The sequence below is a fragment of the Temnothorax nylanderi genome, unplaced genomic scaffold (genome assembly GCF_030848795.1).
Source record: "Temnothorax nylanderi isolate EJ_2023f unplaced genomic scaffold, tnyl_v1.0 TNYL_tig0492_pilon, whole genome shotgun sequence".
Lineage (NCBI taxonomy): Eukaryota > Metazoa > Arthropoda > Insecta > Hymenoptera > Formicidae > Temnothorax > Temnothorax nylanderi.
The window spans coordinates 18,661-43,134 of record NW_027249554.1 but is presented as its reverse complement, the minus strand read 5'-3'; the positions used below and the strand labels follow the sequence as shown (position 1 = coordinate 43,134).

At 46.5% G+C, this 24,474-nt stretch overlaps 4 protein-coding genes and 1 pseudogene across 4 annotated transcripts; 3 read left to right on the top strand and 2 right to left on the bottom strand.

Moving 5' to 3' along the window:
- Window positions 1-767: 767 nt before the first annotated feature.
- LOC139783353 (uncharacterized) lies at window positions 768-2,236 on the bottom strand. The gene is made up of 2 exons (XM_071722509.1): window positions 2,087-2,236; window positions 768-1,709 (listed from the first exon to the last, which is right to left on the bottom strand). Exons 1-2 carry the CDS (start codon window positions 2,234-2,236, stop codon window positions 768-770), a joined length of 1,092 nt encoding a protein of 363 aa, XP_071578610.1.
- A 3,632-nt stretch (window positions 2,237-5,868) lies between these two features.
- On the bottom strand, window positions 5,869-7,567 carry LOC139783358 (putative nuclease HARBI1). Its single transcript, XM_071722514.1, has 4 exons — window positions 7,539-7,567; window positions 6,790-7,358; window positions 6,402-6,546; window positions 5,869-6,316 (listed from the first exon to the last, which is right to left on the bottom strand). The coding sequence occupies exons 2-4, from the start codon at window positions 7,351-7,353 to the stop codon at window positions 6,264-6,266; spliced, it is 762 nt and encodes a 253-aa protein (XP_071578615.1). The 5' UTR covers window positions 7,354-7,358; window positions 7,539-7,567; the 3' UTR covers window positions 5,869-6,263.
- A 1,397-nt stretch (window positions 7,568-8,964) lies between these two features.
- Window positions 8,965-9,852, top strand: LOC139783352 (uncharacterized; annotated as a pseudogene).
- A 1,431-nt stretch (window positions 9,853-11,283) lies between these two features.
- LOC139783351 (putative nuclease HARBI1) lies at window positions 11,284-13,163 on the top strand. The gene is made up of 5 exons (XM_071722508.1): window positions 11,284-11,940; window positions 12,059-12,203; window positions 12,291-12,372; window positions 12,432-12,768; window positions 13,149-13,163. Exons 1-5 carry the CDS (start codon window positions 11,377-11,379, stop codon window positions 13,161-13,163), a joined length of 1,143 nt encoding a protein of 380 aa, XP_071578609.1. The 5' UTR covers window positions 11,284-11,376.
- Window positions 13,164-15,449: 2,286 nt separating this feature from the next.
- LOC139783350 (uncharacterized) lies at window positions 15,450-21,634 on the top strand. Its single transcript, XM_071722507.1, has 3 exons — window positions 15,450-15,888; window positions 16,335-17,615; window positions 17,862-21,634. The coding sequence occupies exons 2-3, from the start codon at window positions 16,370-16,372 to the stop codon at window positions 21,632-21,634; spliced, it is 5,019 nt and encodes a 1,672-aa protein (XP_071578608.1). The 5' UTR covers window positions 15,450-15,888; window positions 16,335-16,369.
- The last annotated feature ends 2,840 nt before the right edge of the window (window positions 21,635-24,474 follow it).

Below are 24,474 nucleotides of genomic sequence, written 5' to 3'. Positions count from 1 at the left end.
CGTTACCGTATCCACTATCGCTGCACATATCTTCGAACTCCGCGATCTCTGCGGATCGCCGTTACCGTACCCGCGCCCGCGACTCCCGCGATCTCTGTATATATCTTCGACTCCCGCGATCTCTGTGCATATCTTCGAACTCCGCGATCTCTGTATATATCTTCGACTCCCGCGATCTTTGTATTTGAACTCCGCGATCTACCCGCGTCCGCGACTCCCGCGATCTCTGTATATGTCTTCGACTCCCGCGATCTCTCTGTACATTTACGCTTTATAGAATAAACTTGTTACATTGTCCATTTTAACCGAGTCTTGTGTCTTCCTCCGCGCCTACTCCGAACCCTGACCAGCCGCGAGCTAGATCCGCGCTTCGGAAGCTAGGTTGTTTTAATTATATTATGTTATAAATTTTCCTCCTTAATTTTTTAAGGAGGAGGACGCCCACAGCTGAGCGTCAGCCGACGGGAGCGGGGAGTCCCATTCCAGCCGCTTCAACCACGCGGACTGGATGAAAATCTTGGCTCTGATCACGACGGGGGTGAGCCATTCCAGCGGGTCGAACAATCGCGCGGTTTCCGAGAGGACGCGCCTCTTCGTGAATTCGGTGATCGCGCGCGGACGAATCGCGACGGAAAATTCGTCTTCCGTCGGGTGCCGACCTCTCGGAGGCCGAGAGTGGAGTGACAGTCATTCTCCCACATGTGTAGTGCGCGTTGAAGCCGGTGTTCCGGAGGGATCCCGACGAGGATGTCCTCGGAGTTCGCGGCTCACTTGCGTAACAGGAACCCGCCCGCCGTGCAGAGTACGCGAAGTTCGGTTTGCACGGCGATCGCGTCTTTGACAGTGTTCTCTCCGGTCACGACATCGTCGATGTATCGGTCTTCCAGGAGAGCGATCGCGCCGCGCGGATACCGTGCCTTTTCGTCGTTGGCGAGTTGGACGAGCGTTCGAATCGCGATCCACGGTGAGCACGCGAGGCCGTACGTGACCGTCGTCAAGCGAAGAACGCGCACAAGGAGGTCGATGGCCCTTCGCCACAGGATCCTCTGGTGGTCGCGATCTTCCGGGTGCACAGTGATCTGCCGATACATCTTCTCGATGTCGGTGATCATTACGTAGCGGTGCCGGCGCCAACGCAGGAGCACGTCAGCGAGCGCCGGCAGGAGATTGGCGCCGATGAAGAGGTGGCTGTTCAATGAGGCGCCGGTGCTGGTGCGCTGTGAGCCGTTGAACACCACTCGGAGCTTCGTGGTAGTGCTCGCCTCCTTCAGCACTCCGTGATGCGGTAAGTAGCACACGTCGCGAGAGTGATCATCCTCGTCCGCCCGTGCGACGACTTCCATGTGCCCGAGGTCCTCGTACTCGCGCATGAAAGCGTGATAGAGTTCGCCGAAACGGGGATCTTGGCCACATTTGCGCTCCATGGCAGTGAGCAACCTCTCAGCGGGCTTGCGGGTCGCGGCGAGGTTCTTCGGCGGTGACGAGAACGGTAGTCGGACGACGTACCGGCCCTCGGGTGTGCGCGTGTGGGTGCGCACAATGTGTTGCTCGCACTCCTCCTCCTCGGGAGTGAGCGTGACGGCAGCGGGAGGTTCGCTCTCCTGCTCCCAGAAGTGGCGTACCAGCTCGGCCAAGTCATGGTCGGCGGTACCTTGGAATGAGCTGCGGTGACCAACGAGGGAGGTCGCACCGCAGCCCCCAGATAGAATCTATCCCAAGATGGTTTTTTGAGCAATCGGCGTTTGCGGTTTGCCTCGGCGGAGACCATCCTCCAGGATGGTCGAGCTCACCTCGGCGCCCAGGAGCAGCTCGACTGGGTCGTTGGCGGCGTAGCGAGGATCGGCCAGGGTAAGAGAGCTCCTCTCTTACTCGCCAAGGATCTTGGCTACCCGGTGCCGCTTCCCGCCTACGTATATCGATGCGCCAGGATATAAAGAGTTATCTGTATATCCGCTAAGGATCTTAGCCGCTCGATTCCGCGCGCTCCAGCGCCGCGTGCGATTACCGCCGCCGCTGTCCGAGCTTGCGCTTCCACCGTGGTCGCACCCCGTATTCCGCGAGCCCGCGCGCCCGCCAATCCGCGTACAGCGCTCGGTATATCGCCGTTACCATATCCGCGATCTTTGTACAAATCTCCGATACTCAAACTTCGCGGTCTTTGTACATATCTCCGATACTCGACCTCCGCGATCTTTGTACATATCTCCGACACTCGAACTCCACGATCGTTGTACATATCTCCGATATTCGAACTCCGCGATCTCTGTACATAACTCCGCCGCGTCCGCGATCTCTCTGTACATCGCGCCGCCACGACATTCGCGTCGCTCCCCGCAAGCACACCGATGTATTTACGCTTAATTGAATAAACTTTGTTACGTTTCTATTTTAACCGAGTCTTGTGCCTTCCTCCGCGCCTACTCCGAACCCTGACCAGCCGCGAGCTAGATCCGCGCTTCGGAAGATAGGTTGTTTTAACTTAACTACATATTCCAAACATTAATACTTTCTTTATGTTTTCAGAAAATGCAACACAGAACAGGCCAAGTGAGCGTAAAAAACGTAAATATTGTTGCGCTCGTCGCGAAGCACTCTCTCTTTCGCTCGCACACTCATGCGCACTCACTCCCGTGACCCGCGGAAATAAAGGGAACACCGTTTATAAAAAGAGGAACTCGGTTAGCGTTTATTAAACAAGGCTCGTTACAGAGAGCGTGAACACACGTTCGAATAATCCCGCGGCTCGAGAAAAAAACCGTCAGTTGTTGTTTACTCAATAATCTCGTTGCTAAGGACGCTTCGCTTCTCTTCATACCGGGCGTCTCGGACAGACTCGCACGGGCGCAACACTACCCTCCTTCTTCAAGATTGTCGTCCCGACAATCCGGAAGGGCAGTTTTTTTATCAGGGCGTTCCCTCATTGCGGCTTCCAGGGAACTCGGCTTCCTGCCCTACCCTGGGCTGCTGCCTCAGGTTACCGGGCGCCGCTGTCCCAACCGCTTCTCGGACGTTTTCCTCGTCACGGCTTCCAGAGACTCGACTTCCTACCCTACGGCTGTTGCCTCAGGTTACCGGGCGCCGCTGTCTCAACCGTTCCGCGGACGTTCTCTTCCTCAACAGCGGATCCCCGCGGCGTCCAGAGAAAGATGGCCAGTCCTCCTCTTCTGCCTCTAGGGCGACCCCTGCCCTACTCCGTTACAGGGAACCTCGTCTTCTTTCCTACTCAGCGCCGGCTTTCCGTTCTCAGCTACCCAGCGCGAAGACGTCTTCCTGGTTTTCTTCGGCATATCGCTTTACTTGAAGTTCTTCGGACAAGGGGGGGGAACTTCCTGAGGACCCAGCGCCACTCAAGGCTCCCCAAGTCCCTGCCTCGGCATTTGCCCAAGTTCCTCGGAAAACCTCAGTCGAAAACCGAGGGAGAGGCAGACTTCTTAAGTTTCTTCCCTCTTCAGGAAGGTCTCAGCCAGTTGACAGGCTTATTCAGGAAGGCAAACCACTCCGCAGATTGAAGGCTCTACCTCGGAAAGAAATTAATAACACACAGTAACTTGAACACATAACTATTATAGTTCATATAAAAAAAAACTTAAACGTCCCCGAACAATTTGCTCCCCCCACCGAGATGAACAAGTCTAATTTTCCTCGTAACTGGGGCACTCGGAACGGAAGTGCCCCGTCTCTCCGCAGGACCAACATTCCCCCCGATTGGTCTTGAAATCTCCCTGAGGCGCGCTATCCTTTCTACCCTCCTCCTCCTTCTCAGAGTTTTCGCTGTTTCGTTTTTCAAAATTTTCTCTTTTCCCGAGATTATGTTCCTGAATGATTTTGACAGCCTTTGCTCTTTCTACGGCTAATTTTAATGACGTAATTCCCTCCATCTGGAGAGTCCGCCTCAAGAAATTGTCAGAAAGAGCCGTGACGAATTGAGCACGCGCGATCTTATCTCGTACCGCGAAGGGACACTCGGGATATACCAAGCGCGAAAACCTCTCAAGGTCTGTCCCCAGGGAAGCTAGATCCTCCCCATATTTCTGTTTTCGGCTCGTGAACTGCGTATAACAACTCTGAGACAAATTTCCCTCACCAAAACGCAACTCTAGTTTCGATTTTAACTCCTCGAAACAAAGGCTTTCCAAATTTTCTACGGATTCAAGCACCGTCCGCGCTTTTCCCCTTAGGCTAGCGGCCAACGCGACGGACTTCGACGCGTCATCCCAATTATTTGCACGCGCGATAAGTAGGAATTGGGAGAGGAACTCCCACAGCGGTGTCGTGCCATCGAAAGTGTCGGGCTTTAATTTAAAACCCAACTGCGCACGCATATCACTTCCGCGCACTTCTCCCGCGAACGCGACACGCACCCCCGTATCACCGCTCTATTTAAGGAAGGACTTAGCTGTAATCTCTCCTGAAGCAGACGGAGCTCCTCGTCTCGTTGACGCAACGATGCGGAGAACTCTTCCTCTCTCCGTGCGTGTTCCTCACGCAGCAACCGCACCTCCTGGATGACGGCTTGTAGAGTCGCCGCCATCGTTGACGCTTCCGAAACGTCCGGTCGAGGTGTCTCTAGCCGGAGCCTCTTTCTAGTGGGAGCCGACGAAGCCATTCCGTCACTCGAAAGCGCCGCTCGTCTCTTCGATCCCGGCTGAGCCCCCAAAATGTTGCGCTCGTCGCGAAGCACTCTCTCTTTCGCTCGCACACTCACGCGCACTCACTCCCGTGACCCGCGGAAATAAAGGGAACACCGTTTATAAAAAGAGGAACTCGGTTAGCGTTTATTAAACAAGGCTCGTTACAGAGAGCGTGAACACACGTTCGAATAATCCGGCGGCTCGAGAAAAAAAAACCGTCAGTTGTTGTTTACTCAATAATCTCGTTGCTAAGGACGCTTCGCTTCTCTTCATACCGGGTGTCTCGGACAGACTCGCACGGGCGCAACAATATGTTACAACACTATAATTAAAGAAAAAGAAATAATAAATTATGTGTGTTTTCTATTTAAATCGTTTTTATATATTTACAGGTAGAAATTCAGAACGTTTAGGAGTACAATTATATAATACTCGAGAATCTTTTGGAAAAATAGCAGATAAACATGCTGAAGCGATGAAGGTTAATCTTTCTGTTCATTTCTCAAAAATGCATTTTTATTTAACTTTATTTCAATAATGAAAAGAATATAGCAATTATGCGCGTATAAACGGCAACGGTGTAATAGACCAACGCATGCGCGCATTCCATTACGACAAAGGGAAGAAGCGCGGACTCACTCTCGATCGATACGCGGACGTGAACGTATAGATTCTAGATCCTTCTGTACTCTGCTTTGCCTGAATAAACTGTTCTAACTTTAACACCGCAATCACCTCTCGCGTACCTACACTGACATTTCCTACCTCTATAAATAATATTATATGTTTACAGATGCTAGCTGAGGCAATGAAATTACAAGTCGATGCTACTTTGCAAATAAGCAGTGCCATAGATAGGATGGCAAGAAATGAGGAACGACAGACACAATTATTGGAAGTCATATATAAATGTTTAAAGGACTAGAGGGATGACGCGTGGCTCCGTGGCTTCGCATATGATAGTAACTCAAAGGTCCGTGGTTCGATTCCGACCCGGCCTTCATCCCGTGTATACCTTGTTCAAGAGGTTAAGAAAGTTAAGAAAGTTAAGGATTAAAGATCTGTATAGATTAATAATCCGTTTAAGAGTTTAAAAGGTTATTATATATTGCATAGCGCAAGTGATGGACGATAAAGAGGTTGAGTAAAAATTATATACATTGTTTTATAATTTTTATTTCAAAAACCAAACAAATTTATATATGTAGTCAATTTAATAAATTCAAATTATTCTTGTTCATAAATTTCTTCATTCCCGTTATCCCATGCACAACGGTAATTAGGGAACCAGTCTCGCATAATCTGCTTCTGTACACGCTGTGCTAAGGCTCTAGGTCCTCTGCGAAGTATTACATCTTGTTCTTCTACATTATTTGCATGATCTGCATGTGCATCGTCAATGATTATATTTTCTTCTCCCTCCAACTCCAATGGTAGTCGATAATGTACACGCATATCATGCAAAACTGAGCATGCGTTCACAATTTTTCCGCTGATTTCTGGAGCATACATCAAAACACGTTGATAAGATAAACATCTCCACATTCCTTTTATAATTCCAAATAATCTTTCCACGATACTCCGTGCTTTACATAATTTCTGATTATAGTGGAACTGCCGACTCCACTGAGGCTAATGTGCCAATGGTGTCATGAGCCAAGGCTCTAAAAGATATCCAGCGTCTCCTGTACATACATATGTGTATATAATTAATTATGCAATGAAAATTAGAAGTTGTACATATGTCATCAAGATTTAATTAATTCTTACCAATTAAATAGGTTCTTTTTTCGCCGTGATTATACCAATATTCCATGACACGTCTAATTGGAGAAGCACTCCATATATAGGCATCATTTCTTGCACCTGGATATCGTGCATTTATATTCAATATTTTCATATCTGGATCGACTATCTGAAAAAATATTTGAATTATCTAATAATATAATATTACAGAGATAGTAATACATACATACGTGTGTGTGTGTGTGTGCGTGTGCGTGTGCGTGTGCGTGTGCGTGTGCGTGTGCGTGTGCGTGTGCGTGTGTGTATGTGTATGTGTGTGTGTTTAATATTATGTATATTGTTTATATAGTTTGCATAACTCTAAATTAATAAATGAGACAAGTATAAAACTTTTGATGATTATTATATTTACTGCTTGAACATTCAAGGAATGATTGCCATGATGATTGACATATGATTCCTCATGAATATGCGGCGCAAGAATATTTATGTATGTACAATCGATGGCTCCAATAGCTCCAGGAAATGGCTGTGCAGCTTGTGCAAATTTATTCTGTACTGCAGCTTTTTCTTGTGCCGTCATAGGAAATTTTATCCATTGGCGTAATAAACGTATATTTATCAATCGTGCCACTTTGCGTATACAACGGCTAGCAGTTGGCTGACTTACTACTAATTCACATTGGTTTCCAGCTGGTCTTTGATAACTGCCGTGAGCAAAGAAACCAATAGCTACTAACACTTGGAGTTCTGGAGACAAGCCAGTTATACGTTGTTTTTGTAAATCTTGTCTCAAAGCATTAACAATTTGCATGACTAAATCTTGAGGAAGTCTAAATTGTGCAATAAATTCATGTCGAGGAAGTTGAAATGGATTTTGAGCATCGCGCATCAATCTTCTTTCTACTTTTCTTTCAAGTCTCCTAACTCTTTCTTGTAAGAGTAATACATTCCATGCTAAATATACTTCAGCCATTGTACCTTCAAAATATAGACACAAAAAGATTATTTTATCAAAATTTAAAATTAACAAAATTTTTATTAAAAACATATATGATTTATACTGCATGTAAAGATTATAAGTAAAATATAACCTAAAATTATTTTTTATTTGATTAATTTTAAATATTAAGACATTTGTAATACATATTATTTTTATACTTAATTTTGCTGTAATATTATTTCTTGCGAGCTTTCCTTAATGATATATTTTTATTACATAAAAAATACACTGTATTTACTCGCACACTTTCTATACACTTTACTCGGACCCACTCAAAGTTATTGGTCGCTATGTCTAGTTATGTTGTCGCTATTGCTTATCGAGGGGTACGAGACCCCTCGATAATCTAACGACAAAGTTCGATATTTTATCGACAACTTTAACGACATTTATCGTTACACTGAATTACGGAATACCACTTTTCGTTATAGTGTCGTTAAGTCTGCATAACGATATCCCTAGCTAGTAAAATTGTCGTTAAGAAGTTACAGAATAGGGGTACTGCAGGGCGATTCTCTAACTTTATAACGACAATGTCGCTATCGTTAAGCGTCGCTATGTCGATATATCGACACAGTTAACGAAAATTCTATTCTGTAACTCATTGAAACGATAAATGTCGATATAAGTGTCGATAAATTATCAAATTTTATCGTTAGCGTATCGAGGGGTACAAGACCCCTCGATAGCTGATAGCGACACAATTGCAGCGTCAAGTCGACCGCAGCCACTATCATAGTATTTCCGGATTGAGGCACGGGAGTATTTTTGTCCAAGGTAATCCTTTTCTATTCTTTAACAATAAATTCAATATTGTACATAAGTGTAATAATAAAGCCAACGAAAACATTAGGACAAACATTTTATATATTTTTATACTTTTTATCTTCTAATACCATTGCTACAAAAATATATGGTAATTATTCAGTTTACACCCCTCACCTCCGATTTTGATGAACTTAGGCTTAATCGACGTGTTTTTGCCCAAAACGACCGAATCTGACAGAAAAAAGTGTCGCTCTGCCACGCGAAGCGAGATATTAACAGTTAAAGTTGACGACTCTCAGGTTATGATTCCTGTCATACCGACGAGATGTAGCGACTGGTAGCGACATAAACATGCCCCGCGGGGGCATATGCGCATGCTCAGTGGCCGCACGCGCATGCTCCGTAGCCACACGCAGTTGAATGCACGAATTTTGAAATTAGCGAACTTAAACAAATGAAGCACAACAATGTTATTGTCAGACACGCGACACGCAATCGCACGCTTGACGCCACGCAACAATGTTGGGCTTGTTAGAGTTTGGCCATTTAACGTATTTCCAAGAAAAGTTAGTAGATTTTTTAATCCAGCATGGTGTTTTAGCAGCTACAATTAAGTGTAGTAAATGTGGCAGTGATATTAATATCGATAAAGAGACATTAATGTTCCGATGTAGAAAACGGTACAACGTAAAAAATATACACAAGAAACGTGTCTCGATGCAGTGCGATTTCGACAAAAGTGCCAAAGCAGGTACTTGGTTCGGCAAAAGTCATCTTGACGTGGCAACAATATGCAAAATTGTTGGATGTTTTTTGATGTTGCGACATCCACGTCAAGATGACACTCTGGCTGAAACTGGCGTGTCGTCGTCGGCCACGATTGTAGATTGGTTTAATTTTTGCCGAGAGGTAATTATATTTTAACATGTTCATAAATATACGTACTGCATATATGTTCTTCAAAAATATATAGTAATGTATGAAATAAAAAATTAATATTATTTCTTTTTACAGGTCTGTGTGTTCTGGGCTGAACAGCATAGTGAGAAACTTGGTGGCCCAGGAAGCACAGTCGAAATTGACGAGGCAAAGATTGGAAAGAGAAAATATAATCGTGGTCGGCTCGTCAGAGGTAACTGGATATTCAGGTGATATGAGCGAGGCTAAAGAAAATTTTCATCGTTCCAGTTCAGGATCGGACAGAAACTACACTCCTGGCGTGTATCAAGGAATGGATACTGCCAGGCACTACGATCATGTCAGATTGTTGGAAGTCCTATAATTGTCTAAACAATGAGGGCTTCCAACATGCGACAGTTAACCATTCCTTTAACTTCGTCGATCCTGAAAGCGGTGAGAGATGTTTAAAATTAATATATATATTAAAATAATCGAAATTGTACAGTTGTTAATTATATTATTTTTATTCCTTGTATCTAATAAATTTTTCCAATTTCAGGCGCTCATACGCAGCACATAGAGCGTGTTTGGAGAGAAGTTCGCGGCAATATTCCAAGGTACGGAACCAGGGAGGATCACGTCCTTGGATATTTGTGCGAATTTCTTTTCAAACGCGCCTATAGCCGTCTGGAACGAATTGAAAATTTCTTTGAGATCATCGCCGAAATATATCCTCCGACATTCACCTCTGAGGACCAGCCAGGGACATCCAGAGATCAAGAACCAAGTACCAGCACTGCTTGAACACACGTTTCTTGTGTACATTTTTTACATAGTACCGTTTTCTACATCGGTACATTAATATCTCTTTATCGATATTAATATCATTGCTACATTTACTACACTTAATTGTAGCTGCCAAAACATCATACTGAATTAATAAATCTACTAACTTTTCCTGACAATATGTTATTTAAATTCTATCACCTAACATCCTTGCGTGGCTTTTGATGATGAATATGTTGCAGCCACATGATGTACGCACACACACACACACACACGCGGGGGGGGGGGTGCAAGGGGGGGCCTTCGGCCCCCCTCCCGCACCCCCTCCGCCGGTAGGCAGGGTGGACCTCGCTTTACAACTTAGCATAGGTTAGTGACGCGCTTTACAAGTATGTGCTTTGTATGTGCTTCAATTTACAAAGCGCATACTTGTAAAGCGCGTCACTAACCTATGCTAACAATAAGTTGTAAAGCGAGGTTCACCCTGCCTACCGGCGGAGGGGGTGCGGGAGGGGGGCCGTAGGCCCCCCTTGCACCCCCCCCCCCGCGTGTGTGTGTGTACACCATGTGACTGCGACATATTCATCATCAAAGTCAAGCGATATGCATTATAAGTATACATAGGTTTGAAATTCGCGCACTTTTGCATGCGCGTGCGGCCACTGAGCATGCGCATATGCCCCCGCAGGGCATGTTTATGTCGCTACCAGTCGCTACATCTCGTCGGTATGACAGGTTTCATAACCTGAGAGTCGTCAACTTTGACTGTTAATATCTCGCTTCGCGGGGCAGAGCGACACTTTTTTCTGCCAGATTCAGTCGTTTTGAGCAAAAACGCGTCGATTAAGCCTAAGTTCATCAAAATCGGAGGTGAGGGGTGTAAACTGAAGGTTATATTCAAAATGTTAAAAACATTTTCAGAATGCTTGTAATTGATTTTTAGCTACTCTTAACTGATTATTTTTTAGAAAACTTTATAACTAAGTAGCTTTTTAAACATAATATGGAATATTCCTCTTGTTGCAGCATTTTACAAACTGGTCCTCTACCATTGTCTGTGATTTCTTTTAAACATCTCCATTTCTACTCTGGTATCAGAAACCAGATTACAGGCAGAAATTGTCTGCCTTTCCTGTCGTCGTCATTGCCGTAAAAAGCAAGGCTTATTGCTGCAGTCGGGTAAGTATTTATTTATTCGTTAATTATTTTATACTAACACTGCGTTTCGATATTTACAACCAGTACTGAAAATCTATACTTTACGTCACGTACATTATAAATTTTCTGTTCTGGCAGTGAATATCGAAAGGCAGTCTAAGAAATAACGTAAAAATGATGTACGTTTTACCGTAAAATCGAAAAACATAAAGTACACTTTATAATTGTGAAAAGTATATTTACAAGACAATTACATTAATTTAGCCAAAACGTCGTCTGTCATGATTTTTTTTATGTTTTACATAAAATTAATTGAATCGTACTGTTAATTATTTCTTTATGTATTTTAGTTTTTATTTTTTCTTGTTTTTATTATCTAGTTAGATGGCTGAAGCATATTTGGTGTGGGATTTATTTATTCTCCAAGAAAGAGTAAGGAGGGTTGAACGACGAATTGAGAGAAGAATTTTGCGAGATGCTCAGAATCCATTCGAGTTACCACACAATGAATTTCTTTCAAAATTCAGAGTTTCTCAAGAAATAGTGATGCATATTGTGGATGTATTAAGGAATGACTTGATGAGAATACGCATAAATGGTTTGAGTGCGGAGATTCAAGTGTTGACAGCAATCAATTTTTATGCTAATGGCAGTTATCAAAGGCCAGTTGGCAATCAGTGTGAACTTGTTATAAGTCAACCTTCTACTAGTCGTTGTATACACAGAGTAACCCATTTCATGAATGTATATCTATTGCGACGATGGATCCTATTTCCAATGACAGTGCAAGAAAGAACTGCAGCAAGAAATAAATTTTTACATGCTCCACAACCGTTTCCTGGTTGTATTGGAGCAATAGATTGCACACACGTAAACATTCTAGCACCTCATATTCACGAGGAAGCGTATATCAACCATCATGGTAACCATTCCTTGAATGTCCAAGCAGTAAGTATAATTCATAAGATTTATATTACTTTTGTTTTATATTTCATATTTACTTTTAACTCTCTCTCTTTCTTTCTCCCCGTGTGTGCATACGTGTGATTATGAATATTTTTTATAGATAGTAGATCCAGATTTAAAAGTTTTAAATATAAATTCAAGATATCCAGGAGCACGGAATGATGCATACATATGGAATACTTCAGCTATTAAACGCGCAATGGAATTTTATTATAACCGTGGTGAAAGAAGAACATATTTAATTGGTAAAAATAATTTAAGCCCTACAGTTATATATATATTTTTTAATATGTTTATGTATTATATAAATTATAATGTTTATGTATTTTTAGGTGACGCTGGATATCCATTAGAGCCTTGGCTGATGACTCCATTGGCGCATTATCCCGAATGGAGTAGACAGTATCAATATAAATTAATTGTTATTCTATGTACTGGCGAAAAGAAATTTATCATTCTGAGTATCAATATACTTTAAAATTATGTAAAGCACGCAACATTGTCGAAAGGTTTTTCGGTGTATTAAAGGCAATATGTAGATGTCTATCGTCCCAGCGTGTTCTCATGTATGCACCAAATTTCGCTGGACAAATTGTCAATGCATGTGTTATTTTACATAATATGCGCTTGCATTACAGATTACCTATTGATGTAGAAATTGAAAATGCACATGAACCTGCACCTGCATACCATTTGAACAATGCAGAAATACAAGCAGAACTTCGGAGAGGACCTCGCGCGGTAGCACAACGTATTCAAAATCAATTAATGCTGGAATGGTTTCCTAATTATCGTAGTGCGGATGAGCACGTAAGATAATAAATCACATTCGGTTATATATGTATGAGCGTGTGTATGGAGGATATATCTCTAAAATAAATTGCCAAAATAATCTTATATTTTAACATCGTCAACGTTGTTAAGTAGAGGCATAAAATTTTATTTAATCGGTTTTATTATCCTGGATAAGATATGAATAAGACAAGAAATCAAATAAGAATTAGTAGTATTATAGTAGTGCGGATTAAGAAATATTATTATTAAATATATTATTGGATTAAGAAATATTTTTATTTAATGTATCTACATTATTATTATTATTGCACATACATAAATACTTTCTTATAACATAATTATTAAACGTATCTTAATGTAAAAGTATCTTAATGTGTTTAATTTAACCTCTCCAGAACAATCTCCAGTAAATGCGTTTGTCGTTCTCCATTCTCAGCCATTGTGTTAATTGCTTCGCTTATTTTCATCACAGCTTCAGCTAATGTCTGTCAATTACAAATTAAAATTAGGAGGAGGGTAGTGGGGAGACGTAGTGGACGAGTTGGCCCGGAGTGGAGAGGAGTAAGAAAAGGGTTTTGAGAGAAGGTAAAGAGTAAGGGAAGATGAAGTAGGGTGCGGAGCTTGTTAAGGAGGTTCGGAGGAAGCTGTGAAAGTGGAGGAGAAGTCGAGGATAGCGTGGTTGAAGAGTAGTGATGAGAGAAAGTAAGGGAACGCTTGAGAGGTTAGGATGAGAAGCAGGAAGATAAAGGGGCCAGGTTACACGATGAGGAAGCTGAGCGAGTTGGCAGCATGGAGTTTCGATCGAGCGATCGATCGACCTGTCGCGAGACAGAGGGATTGTCGATGGTGGCGCGGCAGGTGCGAAACGGAGCAGGGAGTCATCGAGACGGGTCGATGGATCGAACGATCGAAGGGGCCGGCCATATAGACAGGTGATAGAAGGAGAAGGAGAGAAAGCGACGAGGAAGGGAGTAGATTAAGGATGAAGATGGACGAGGATAAATTGGTGGATACGAGGAGGGTAAGAGAGAGAGAGAGGAGAAGGAAAGGAGAAAGGAGAGGAGAGAGGAGAAATGGAGGAGTTAGAAGGGGACGGAGGAGGACGAGATTACGGAAAGGATGGAGGAGAGTCTGTTTGGAAGGGTTAAAGGTAAAGGCGGAGGTGAAAGAGAGTGAAGGTGGAATAAGGAGAGAAGGCGGCGAGCGAAAGGATGGAAAGAGACGGAAGGAAAAGGGCCCAAGTAGAACAAGTTAATCACAGAAACGTCAAGGTGACATTAAAATGATGAATTTTATGTCATCATATGGTCAACGTCAAGAATCAGTTTGAAATGACTGACTTATGACATGCTGTTTTACGAGACTCGCGATATATGTAACAGTATATATTGTTACAAATTGCATGATCAGTCATAATTTTCTTCAGTTCTCATAACATATTTCGAGTATATTCTTAAATAGAACGAAAAGATCAAATAAAAGTCAAAGAGAAGTAGTGATTAGTCAAGATTAGATGCTTCTAATGGGCCATTTTGACGTCACGATGACGCGTAAAAAATGATTACAGAATGATGTCATTTTGATATTTTCATGACTGATTTGTTCTACTTGGGGGAAGAGCAGTGGCAGAAAGGAAGGAAGTAAAGAGGTGGCTGAAGCAAGGGAGGCGGAAGGAGACGGACGGATGGAAGACGAAGGGAGGGGAAATGAAATATAAGGTCGCAAGGGAAGATGATGTTATAACACAGTTTATTTTCAGAGAGAAGGTGGAATAAGGAGTGAAGGCGGCGAGCGAGAGGAGGGAGAGATACGGAAGGAAAGGGGAAGAGCATTGGCAGAAAGAAGGGTAGCAAAGAGGTGGTTGAAGTAAGGGAGGCGGAAGGAGATGGACGGATGGAAGACGAAGGGAGGTGAAATGAAATGTAAGGTCGCAAAGGAGGGGAAAGGAATTGTAAGGTCGTGTGGAGAAGGAGATCACGAGAAGGATGGAGGAGAAACGGACGAGGACGAAGTTCAGGGGAAGAAAGGAGGAGAGAAGGTAGAATAAAATAGAGGGGTGTGGTGAGCGTGAGGAGGGTGAGAGACGGAGGGAAAGGAGAGCAGTGGTGGATAGGAGGGAAGCGGAGAGGTGGCTGAGGGAAACGGACGAGGACAGGGAACAGTTGAGACAGGAAGGAGGAAGGCGAAGGTACGCGGAACCGGAGGAAGCAGAAGAAGATAAACAGAGGGATGAAGGAAGAGGGGGGAGGGAGAGGGAAATAGAATGAATTGTAAGGTCGCATATGGCCAGGGCGTGTAAGGGAGTGATTTGTAAGAGGTTTGGGTACGTTTCTTATAAAAAAAAAACGCCTTGTAAACCCTACGGGGATACACAATAAATCTACATACATACAAATTAAAATTAAATTACATAACATTGAAATTAATTTATATAACATTAAATTATTAATAATTAATTAACATGGATACGAACGTGCATTGCATCTGCATGTTTATTTGCGATGTCTGTAAATTCTTTTCGAGCTTCAGAATAGTGTGAATCTAACCGTGTGACATTATCTGCAACCATTTATGATTATTTTACACACACACTGACACACATACACACACATACACACACGCACGAACGCACGCACGCACACGTGGCCACGTGCCTGAGTGCATCTGTAACAACTTCTACTTCAAACTTGTTGACAATTATGCTTGTTCGAGATTACGCTCGCGTTGCGCCATCTCATCAGATGGCAGCTTCGATCGGGTATCGACAGGCCGGATCGACGCGGCAGCTTGCGCAAGCACGGGCGCGCTCATCGCGAGCTTCTCCCTCGCCTCAGAGAGAAACATGTCCGCGTTGTGATCGTACGTACGACGTGTGCTCTGTGAGTTCTGTTCGTAGAACTGCATACCGTGCCGCTCGCAGTGATTGAAGCTGCCAAGAGACTGTAAAGTGTAAAGAGACCGCTCACCCCAGCCAGCTCTGGTACATCAACACGACGACTCAGGCTCACACGTGCGCGAGTGCCGACCGCCACGTGTCTCAACGGCTCACGGGCGAATCACCACGAGCGAGGCAATTTATACAATTGCCTCGCGCATCAAAAGACTTCTCATTATACACCGCTCATCGTTTCTCAGGTCAGACTGTACATATTTCATTAAAGACGGCTCAGACTGTGGTCTGAGTTACACAAAAAATAAAGGCATAATTTGTTAACACCCTCCACGCGCGTCCTTCTCACCCCGCTACCATCGCCGGGATTAATCAGCGATTTCGCGAACATTTGGTCCTTCGAGCCGGATGCGTGGAACTTGTGGTGTGGCTCAGACACAGATCACGTGAAAGGGGCATGCCCTCCGCGATGTGCCACGTAGACATTATAGCGCTGTCGCGAGTGAAAGACAGACATTCTCACGCGCGCTCGCGAGTGTTACACGAGTGTTCACGCGCCCTCGCGAGTGTCACATAAACAGTATCACGTGCTCAATACATGACTCTCGCTTCGCATAGCGCTTTCTCTCGCGTTCCTCGAACGTTCTCGATTCGTGCAGCATTTTCTTACACGTGTCTCGACGTTTCTCAGGTTTCTCATCGTGAACAGCTCAGGGGCGGCTCATCATGACGGATCCCGCCAAAACCGGGACGGGAGGGAAGACCTCTCCATTACTCGAGCTGCCGACCGACAAGCGCACTTCAGAGCGTCAGGCCTCACCGGTGCGGCTGTCCGCGGAGCTCACGCTGAAGGTGCAGACGCAGATGAATCGCATCGCAACGGTGCGGGCCATCAACCAGACGTTGCCATCTACCGCAGATGACACGTCGGTGGATGAAATTCTCCAGATCTCGATCCAGCTCGAGGAAGTGCACAAGGCGTTCCTTAAGGATCACACCTATTTCGAAGCCTCATGGCCGGCGGCGCTCATCACTCATGAGTACTTCTCGAAGAACGCCTTCGCGGTGGAGGCGCAGGAGTGCATGGCGGCTCGTCGCTCTCTGGCGAAGCTCAAGGGCGCATTAGCGGAGAGGCTTGCTCCGAAGGCGGCGCTTGAAACGGTGCAGCCCTCACAGTCTCAACAGAGACTGCCGGACATAAACATCCCGTCCTTCAAGGGCGATTACGCTACTTGGCCCACGTACCGCGACCTATTCAGGGCCGTCATCCTTGATAGCCGACAAATCACTGACGTGGAAAAACTTCACTATCTGCGACTCTCGCTTGAAGGCACACCTTCTCAGCTCATCTCCGGACTGCCTCTCACCGGAGATTCTCTCAACCCGTCATGGGAGATGCTCGTCGAGCGATACGAAAACAAACGCCTGCTCATTCAGTCGTATCTAGACCAACTCTTTGCCAGCTCAACACCAGTGCAGAGAAACGCCGCATCACTGGACAAGTTGCTCAACACCTTCAAGGAAGGAATAAAGGGCCTGCAAGCCTTGGGCGTCTCACAGGATCTGGGAGACAGCATCCTGGTGTACCAGCTGTCCAGGCAGCTGGATCGCCAGACGAAGGAGCAGTGGGAGACGTCCCTAGGAGCAAAACGCGAGTATCCGCGATTCGAGCAGCTCGAGCAGTTTCTCACCTCTCGAGCTCGAGCACTCGAGAGGATAGAGTCCACGGTCAGCTCAGGGAGCACGGTCGCCTCAACATCCAGGCGTTCGACAGCTCACCATGCGGCAGTTCAACCGGCCCGCACGGAATCATCAGACGGCTCCACGGTGTACCCGTGTGACTGCTGCAACGGCACGCATTTCGTTGTGACGTGCACAAAATTTAGGGATCTCTCACCGGTCGAACGACAGAAACTTGTCATCTCACGGAGGCTCTGCTTCAATTGCCTCGGCCGCCACAACGTCCGCTCATGTAAGAGCTCACGAGGGTGCAAGAAGTGCACCAACCGACACCACACGATGCTGCATGAAGCTCATCAGGCGAACTTATCAGCGAAGCCGAGCACCAGCTCAGCTGCGGCAGCTCAATAGGAAGATGGTGCAATCGTCGCTCACTCCTCTTTGGCCCGCTCATCACACTCAACCTTATTAGCTACGGCCCTGGCTCAGATAAATTCATTTGTGACTACTCAGCGCGTACGGCTTCTCATCGATTCAGGTTCAGAACTCACCTTCGTCTCTGAATCACTCATTCGTCAGCTCAACATTCCTCGTCATCATTCTGTCATCATCATTACTGGAATTGGGGGCGAAAAGTCAACTCAAACTCGAGGAGTTGCCTCACTCCAGCTCCGCTCACTTTACTCAAGATCAGACGTCATCATTCAAGCTCACATTTTGCAGACGTTAACCAACATCTTGCCATCATTCAACGCTGCACCACAGGAATGGCCGCATCTCACCAAGTTAATCTTGGCCGATCCAGACTTTCTCACACCACGGCCAGTGGATATCATCATTGGAGCTGACTCATATGGGCAGATCATCAAGCCCAACATCATCAAACAAGATCCATTGATGCCAATTGCGCAGCTCTCAATTTTTGGATGGCTCGTTCTCGGACCTGTCGACACATCATCATCGGCATCTGCTGCAGTGCACCATGCCTCGATTCAGGAGAGAGAAGATGCTCTCGACGAGTTGCTGGCGAAATTCTGGACACAAGAAGAAGTGCCTGCAAGTAATACTCATGATCTTACGCCTGACGAGCAAAGATGTGAAGAATATTACAAGAGCACTGTTTCGCGGGACTCAACAGGTCGCTACACGGTTCGACTTCCGTTAAAATCATCACCTGATACTCTTGGGGATTCGTATCACACTGCGCATCGATGCCTGCAGGGCTTACTAAGAAGGTTCGCACGAGATGACAACTATCGACGCCTGTATCATCAGTTCATGACAGAATATCGAGAGCTCAATCACATGACGGAGGCTTCACCCGTTTCCAGCCAGCACGCGCAATATTACTTGCCACATCACGGCGTGCTCAAACCAGACAGTGCAACCACAAAATTACGTGTGGTGTTTAATGGCTCGAGTGTATCTACATCCGGCCGCTCACTCAATGATATCATGTATACGGGAGCCAAGTTGCATTTAGACGTCACAGACGTTTTGCTCTGGATTCGACAGTTTCGGCATTTAGTGGCAACTGACATCACTAAAATGTACAGGCAAATCAACGTACATAAGGATGACTGGAATTTACAACGGGTTCTCTGGATCGACAAACAACTCAAGGAAGTGGAAAATTATCTAACAACGGTCACGTATGGTACCAAGGGTGCCCCGTTCTTAGCAGTGCGAACACTGCTGCAACTGGTGAAGGATGAAGGCCATAAGTTTCCCCTTGCAGTGCCGCCACTCACTGAGGGTCGATATGTTGACGACACCTTTGGAGGCGCCGACACAGTTCAGCAGGTAAAGGAAATTGCAGTGCAACTGAAGAATTTGTGCATGGCGGGCGGTTTTCCATTATCAAAGTGGCACGCGACTCATCAAGATGTGCTCACTGCGGTTCAAGCAGAAAAGGAACAGGGCTCGCAAATTGCATTTGACGATTGCACAACCAAAATCCTCGGATTAAACTGGCTTCCTCACGAAGATTCATTCACATTCTCAACAAGGATCTCATCGCACACCACTCAGTTCACCAAACGCCTCGTTTTGTCTGAAGTGGCTCAGATATTCGATCCACTAGGCTTTGCATCACCAGTAGTGATCAAGGCGAAGATGCTCTTGCAGGAGCTATGGCTTCATAAGCTCCGATGGGATGAACCACTGCCATCCCAGCTCTCATCACGGTGGCTCACTATCAGAAAAGAACTCACCAGCTTAAGCAGAATCTCAATACCTCGATGGTATAACACATGGAGTACCTCGTCAGTGGAATTTCACGGCTTTTCTGATGCTTCTCAACTAGCAATGGCTGCAGTCGTATATATCACCGTCCGCAGCTCAAACGACGCCACGATTTCATTGGTGTGCTCCAAAACTAAGGTAGCACCGCTCAAACGGCTCACCATCCCGAGACTTGAACTCTCCGCAGCACTGCTGCTCTCAAGGCTCATGCAATACGTTCAAGCCACCTTGAAGTTGAACGTTACAGCAATTCACCTGTGGACGGACTCTGTTGTGACACTCACGTGGATCAAATCTCATGCATCGCGCTGGAAGGATTTTGTGAGAAACCGAGTTTCTCAGATTCAAGATCTCACTGCAAAGGCACACTGGAGATACGTACCTGGTACATCCAATCCAGCCGATTGCGCATCACGAGGATTGACTACTTCTCAACTTCAAAGCCACTCATTATGGTGGACGGGACCACCGTGGATACTCACACCTGAAGCATGGCCATCACAACCCGCGCTGTCGGACGAGTTGAGCTGCAGTGAGGCCCGTCCTGGCATTGCGCTACATGCAGCGGCATCTCAGTCGGAATACCACTGGGACCTCATATATAGGTACTCAACCCTCAATAAATTATTGAAAGTAACAGCTCTCTGTTTCAGGTTTATCTCTCTCTTGAGAAAGCGCCGAGCCAAGTCACTGGACTTGCACTCAGCTTTGGAGAAGGCCAGACTATTCTGGATCAAGGCTACTCAAGCGGCATACTTCACGCATGAGATCAAGATGCTCACGGCCAATTCGAGACTACCACCTACTCACGCATTCAGTCGATTGACTGCGTACATAGACGCTCAAGGGGTTATCCGAGTTGGCGGCCGCCTCAACCAATCAGCACTAGCTCAAGACAACAAACATCAGGCGATTTTACCTCGCCACTCACGGTTCTCAACTTTAATCATCGCCCACGCCCATTTGCGTACTTTACATGGAGGAACACAGCTGACATTGGCTCATGTCAGGCAACAATATTGGATCATCGGCGGACGGGCTCCGGTGAAGTCTCATATCTTACGGTGTGTCGTGTGTGCTCGGCAGAGGGGGATCCGTGCTCATCAACTGATGGGCCAACTACCTCTCTCTCGGGTTACGCCGTCACGTCCGTTTGCTCATACAGGAGTCGACTATGCCGGACCGCTCACCATCAAGACATGGAAGGGACGAGGTGCGAAAACATACAAGGGATGGATCTGTGTGTTCGTCTGCTTTTCCACCTCCGCAATTCACCTCGAAGTAGTCAGTGACTACTCATCAGAAGGATTCATAGCAGCCTTCCGAAGATTTGCAGCGAGAAGGGGAATTGCTCAGACCATGTACTCGGACTGCGGGACAACTTTCATTGGAGCAGACGCCGCGCTCAAGAAAATGTTCGTCCAAGACGCTCAAGAACATCAACGGATTGCTCAAGTGTTGCAACTTGACGGCATAAGATGGGAGTTCAACCCACCAGGTGCTCCACACATGGGGGGCAAGTGGGAGGCGGTTGTAAAGTCCGTGAAGTTTCATTTGAGACGGACCATCGGGGAGACTCTACTCACGACGGAAGAACTAACAACGTTGCTTACGCAAATAGAGGCCATTCTCAACTCAAGGCCGTTGGAACCGTTGAGCGACGACCCTGAAGACGTCTCAGCGCTCACCCCAGGTCATTTTCTCATTGGAGGTCCACTCACTACCATACCCGAGTCATCTCTGATCGACCTGGCAACCTCGCGACTATCTCGGTGGCAGCTCATCCAGCAGCATGTTCAACAATTTTGGGCGCAATGGTCGGCGCATTATCTGCAACGCCAGCAGGCGATATCCAAGTGGCATCATCCTAACAACAACATCAAGGTGGGTTCTATCGTGCTGCTCACCGACGAACGCTCTCCACCGTGCAAATGGCCACTCGCAAGAGTAACGGCTTTGCACCCCGGAAAGGATGGACTTACTAGGGTGGTTACCCTCAAGACGGCCACCACGATGCTCACCCGGCCAATTGCCAAGCTTGCCGTATTACCCATTTCATCAGGATAAAGGATCACGAGTAAGGAATCATCAACAAGGTTGCTGATGGCGGGCGGAATGTTCGAGATTACGCTCGCGTTGCGCCATCTCATCAGATGGCAGCTTCGATCGGGTATCGACAGGCCGGATCGACGCGGCAGCTTGCGCAAGCACGGGCGCGCTCATCGCGAGCTTCTCCCTCGCCTCAGAGAGAAACATGTCCGCGTTGTGATCGTACGTACGACGTGTGCTCTGTGAGTTCTGTTCGTAGAACTGCATACCGTGCCGCTCGCAGTGATTGAAGCTGCCAAGAGACTGTAAAGTGTAAAGAGACCGCTCACCCCAGCCAGCTCTGGTACATCAACACGACGACTCAGGCTCACACGTGCGCGAGTGCCGACCGCCACGTGTCTCAACGGCTCACGGGCGAATCACCACGAGCGAGGCAATTTATACAATTGCCTCGCGCATCAAAAGACTTCTCATTATACACCGCTCATCGTTTCTCAGGTCAGACTGTACATATTTCATTAAAGACGGCTCAGACTGTGGTCTGAGTTACACAAAAAATAAAGGCATAATTTGTTAACACCCTCCACGCGCGTCCTTCTCACCCCGCTACCATCGCCGGGATTAATCAGCGATTTCGCGAACAATGCTATACTTACGTTTCATGCCTGATTCTTTTTTATTTTTTTCATTTGATTTCTTATTGAATGAGTTTTACGGTGATAGTTCTTCCGGTATATCTATTAAAATATAAAGATAAATCTGAGATATACAATACATATTTGTGGATAAAATTTTTAATTTCTATATTTAAAGAAATTTTAATTTAGTACAAACATATATTGCGTGTGGGACACTTAAAATCCTTTTTCATTTAATCGCACGAAATGTTTGTATAAAATTTCAATTTCTTTATATTTTATGCAAACACTTACTTTGTGACACTGAGGGTTCTGTAATATCTTGCAATGGTTGACGTTGAAGTACAGAATCTTCATTCTAATATATACGTTCATCGAATTCCTCAAATTCCACAGTTAAAACTGTAGTATCTAAAAAAGTAAGACATATTAATCTTATCTTCTTGTATAAAATATACTTTTATAATATTAATATGCACATAAAAATAAAATTAATACGTAAAAATAACTGATATTCATCATTAGACATATACAAAAATCCAAACAATTAAATATACAATATATATTTCATAGCGTACACTCTTGGACGGAATAGTCTACAAGTATGAAGTTGGCCGTATTGAGAGTTTATCTTTCTTCCTCAACATTGAAAAAAAAAAGATAAACTCTGAACGCAGCCAACTTCATACTTGTAGGCTATTCCGTCCGAGAGTGTACATATTCATATATAAATGAAAGTTAATATGCAAACACATACACCATGTAGTGTGACGTGACAAAGTCGCGTCCTCCACCCAGGCGGTAGCTCGGCCGAGGGGAAGGTCGGGGATGGCGCCTCGACTCGGGAAGGGGAAGGGCCATTTGCGCTAATCGCCTTTAAGTTAGATTTCGTAGGAATGACCGGTGGTGCCGGAGCGTGGGATCACCGACGATGGAGGCATGTAACGACCGGAGTGTCGCTACGAGGGAAGGACGGGCGTTTCGAGAGCGCTGGGCGGAGTGGTTGGCCGACGGGCGGGTCGCCGGGGCCCGCCGCTGAAGAAGCGCAGGAACAAGTCTCGCACGGCACGACCCTGGCCCCGCCGCAGCGTTACCAAGGGTGCACCCCCGCGGCTGCAGCGCGGGTGGATGACCCGTACATCTCCTCCGTCGGGACCGACGGGCCGAGCGGCATAGCCACGGCCTGGCCAGCCGGGCTAGGACGGCAATGGGCCCGTATACGAAACAGCGGATTGAACGGACCGCGGGAAACGGCGGACATTACGAGCGGCGCCGCGAGCACGGCGACACGCACGACCAATCGGCGGGGCAGAACACTACGAGCTTTAAGGCGCGTGTGCGGGGGCCCGGCGCGGTCCCGCCAGAGCGGCCACTCCGCACTGTCGAACCAGCCGCAGCCGAGGAGCCACCTCTGGACGAGCGCCCCGACGCTGCCGAGCAGCAGCGAGCAGCTAACCTGTAAGATCTCCACTCCGGTACTGCCGCGATATTAAGGGCTCGATCTCGGCCACGGCCCCGTACGATTGAGCGTGAATACCGATTAGATTACCGTGCAGATCGACCGGATTAACCTCTGCACGTGGTTGCCGGCTCCCGTTGCCGTGGATGCCGGTTCGCTTGTCGTGGCTTGCAGTTAAGATCGCGGACGCGTGGCCGGCCGGGATCGCAGTCAGGAAAATTAGTGAGGCCCTCCTCGAAAGCTCCAAACGCGGGCAACAGTCAATTCGAGTTAATTGTCTAATGTTGCATATTCGTGAGTCGTGGGCGGAAGCGTGCCGCGGGCGGAAACGTGCCGCGGGCGGTGCGCTTCGGAAGATATGGTTGTATAGTGTTGCGTAGTTGTGGAAATCGGTGCTCGTCGTGCACGGAGGAGCATCGTGCGTGCGTTGCGTCGCGAGCTCCGCGGATATTTTGCGTCGTGTGTGTGCGAGCAAGTATCGTCGCGCTTGCTCGAGAAGGGATTTCGCGAGTGTACTTTCGAGAAGTGTATTGCGTCGGGCACATTGCGTTGCGTCGCGAGCCTCGCGGACATTTTGCGTCGTGTGTGCGAGCAAGTATCGTCGCGCTTGCTCGAGAAGGAATTTCGCGAACGTACTTTCAGGAAGTATATTGCGTCGGGCACATTGCGTTGCGTCGAGAGCTTCGCGGATATTTTGCGTCGCGTGTGCGAGCAAGTATCGTCGCGCTCGCTCGGAAAGGGAATTTCGCGAACGTATTGTG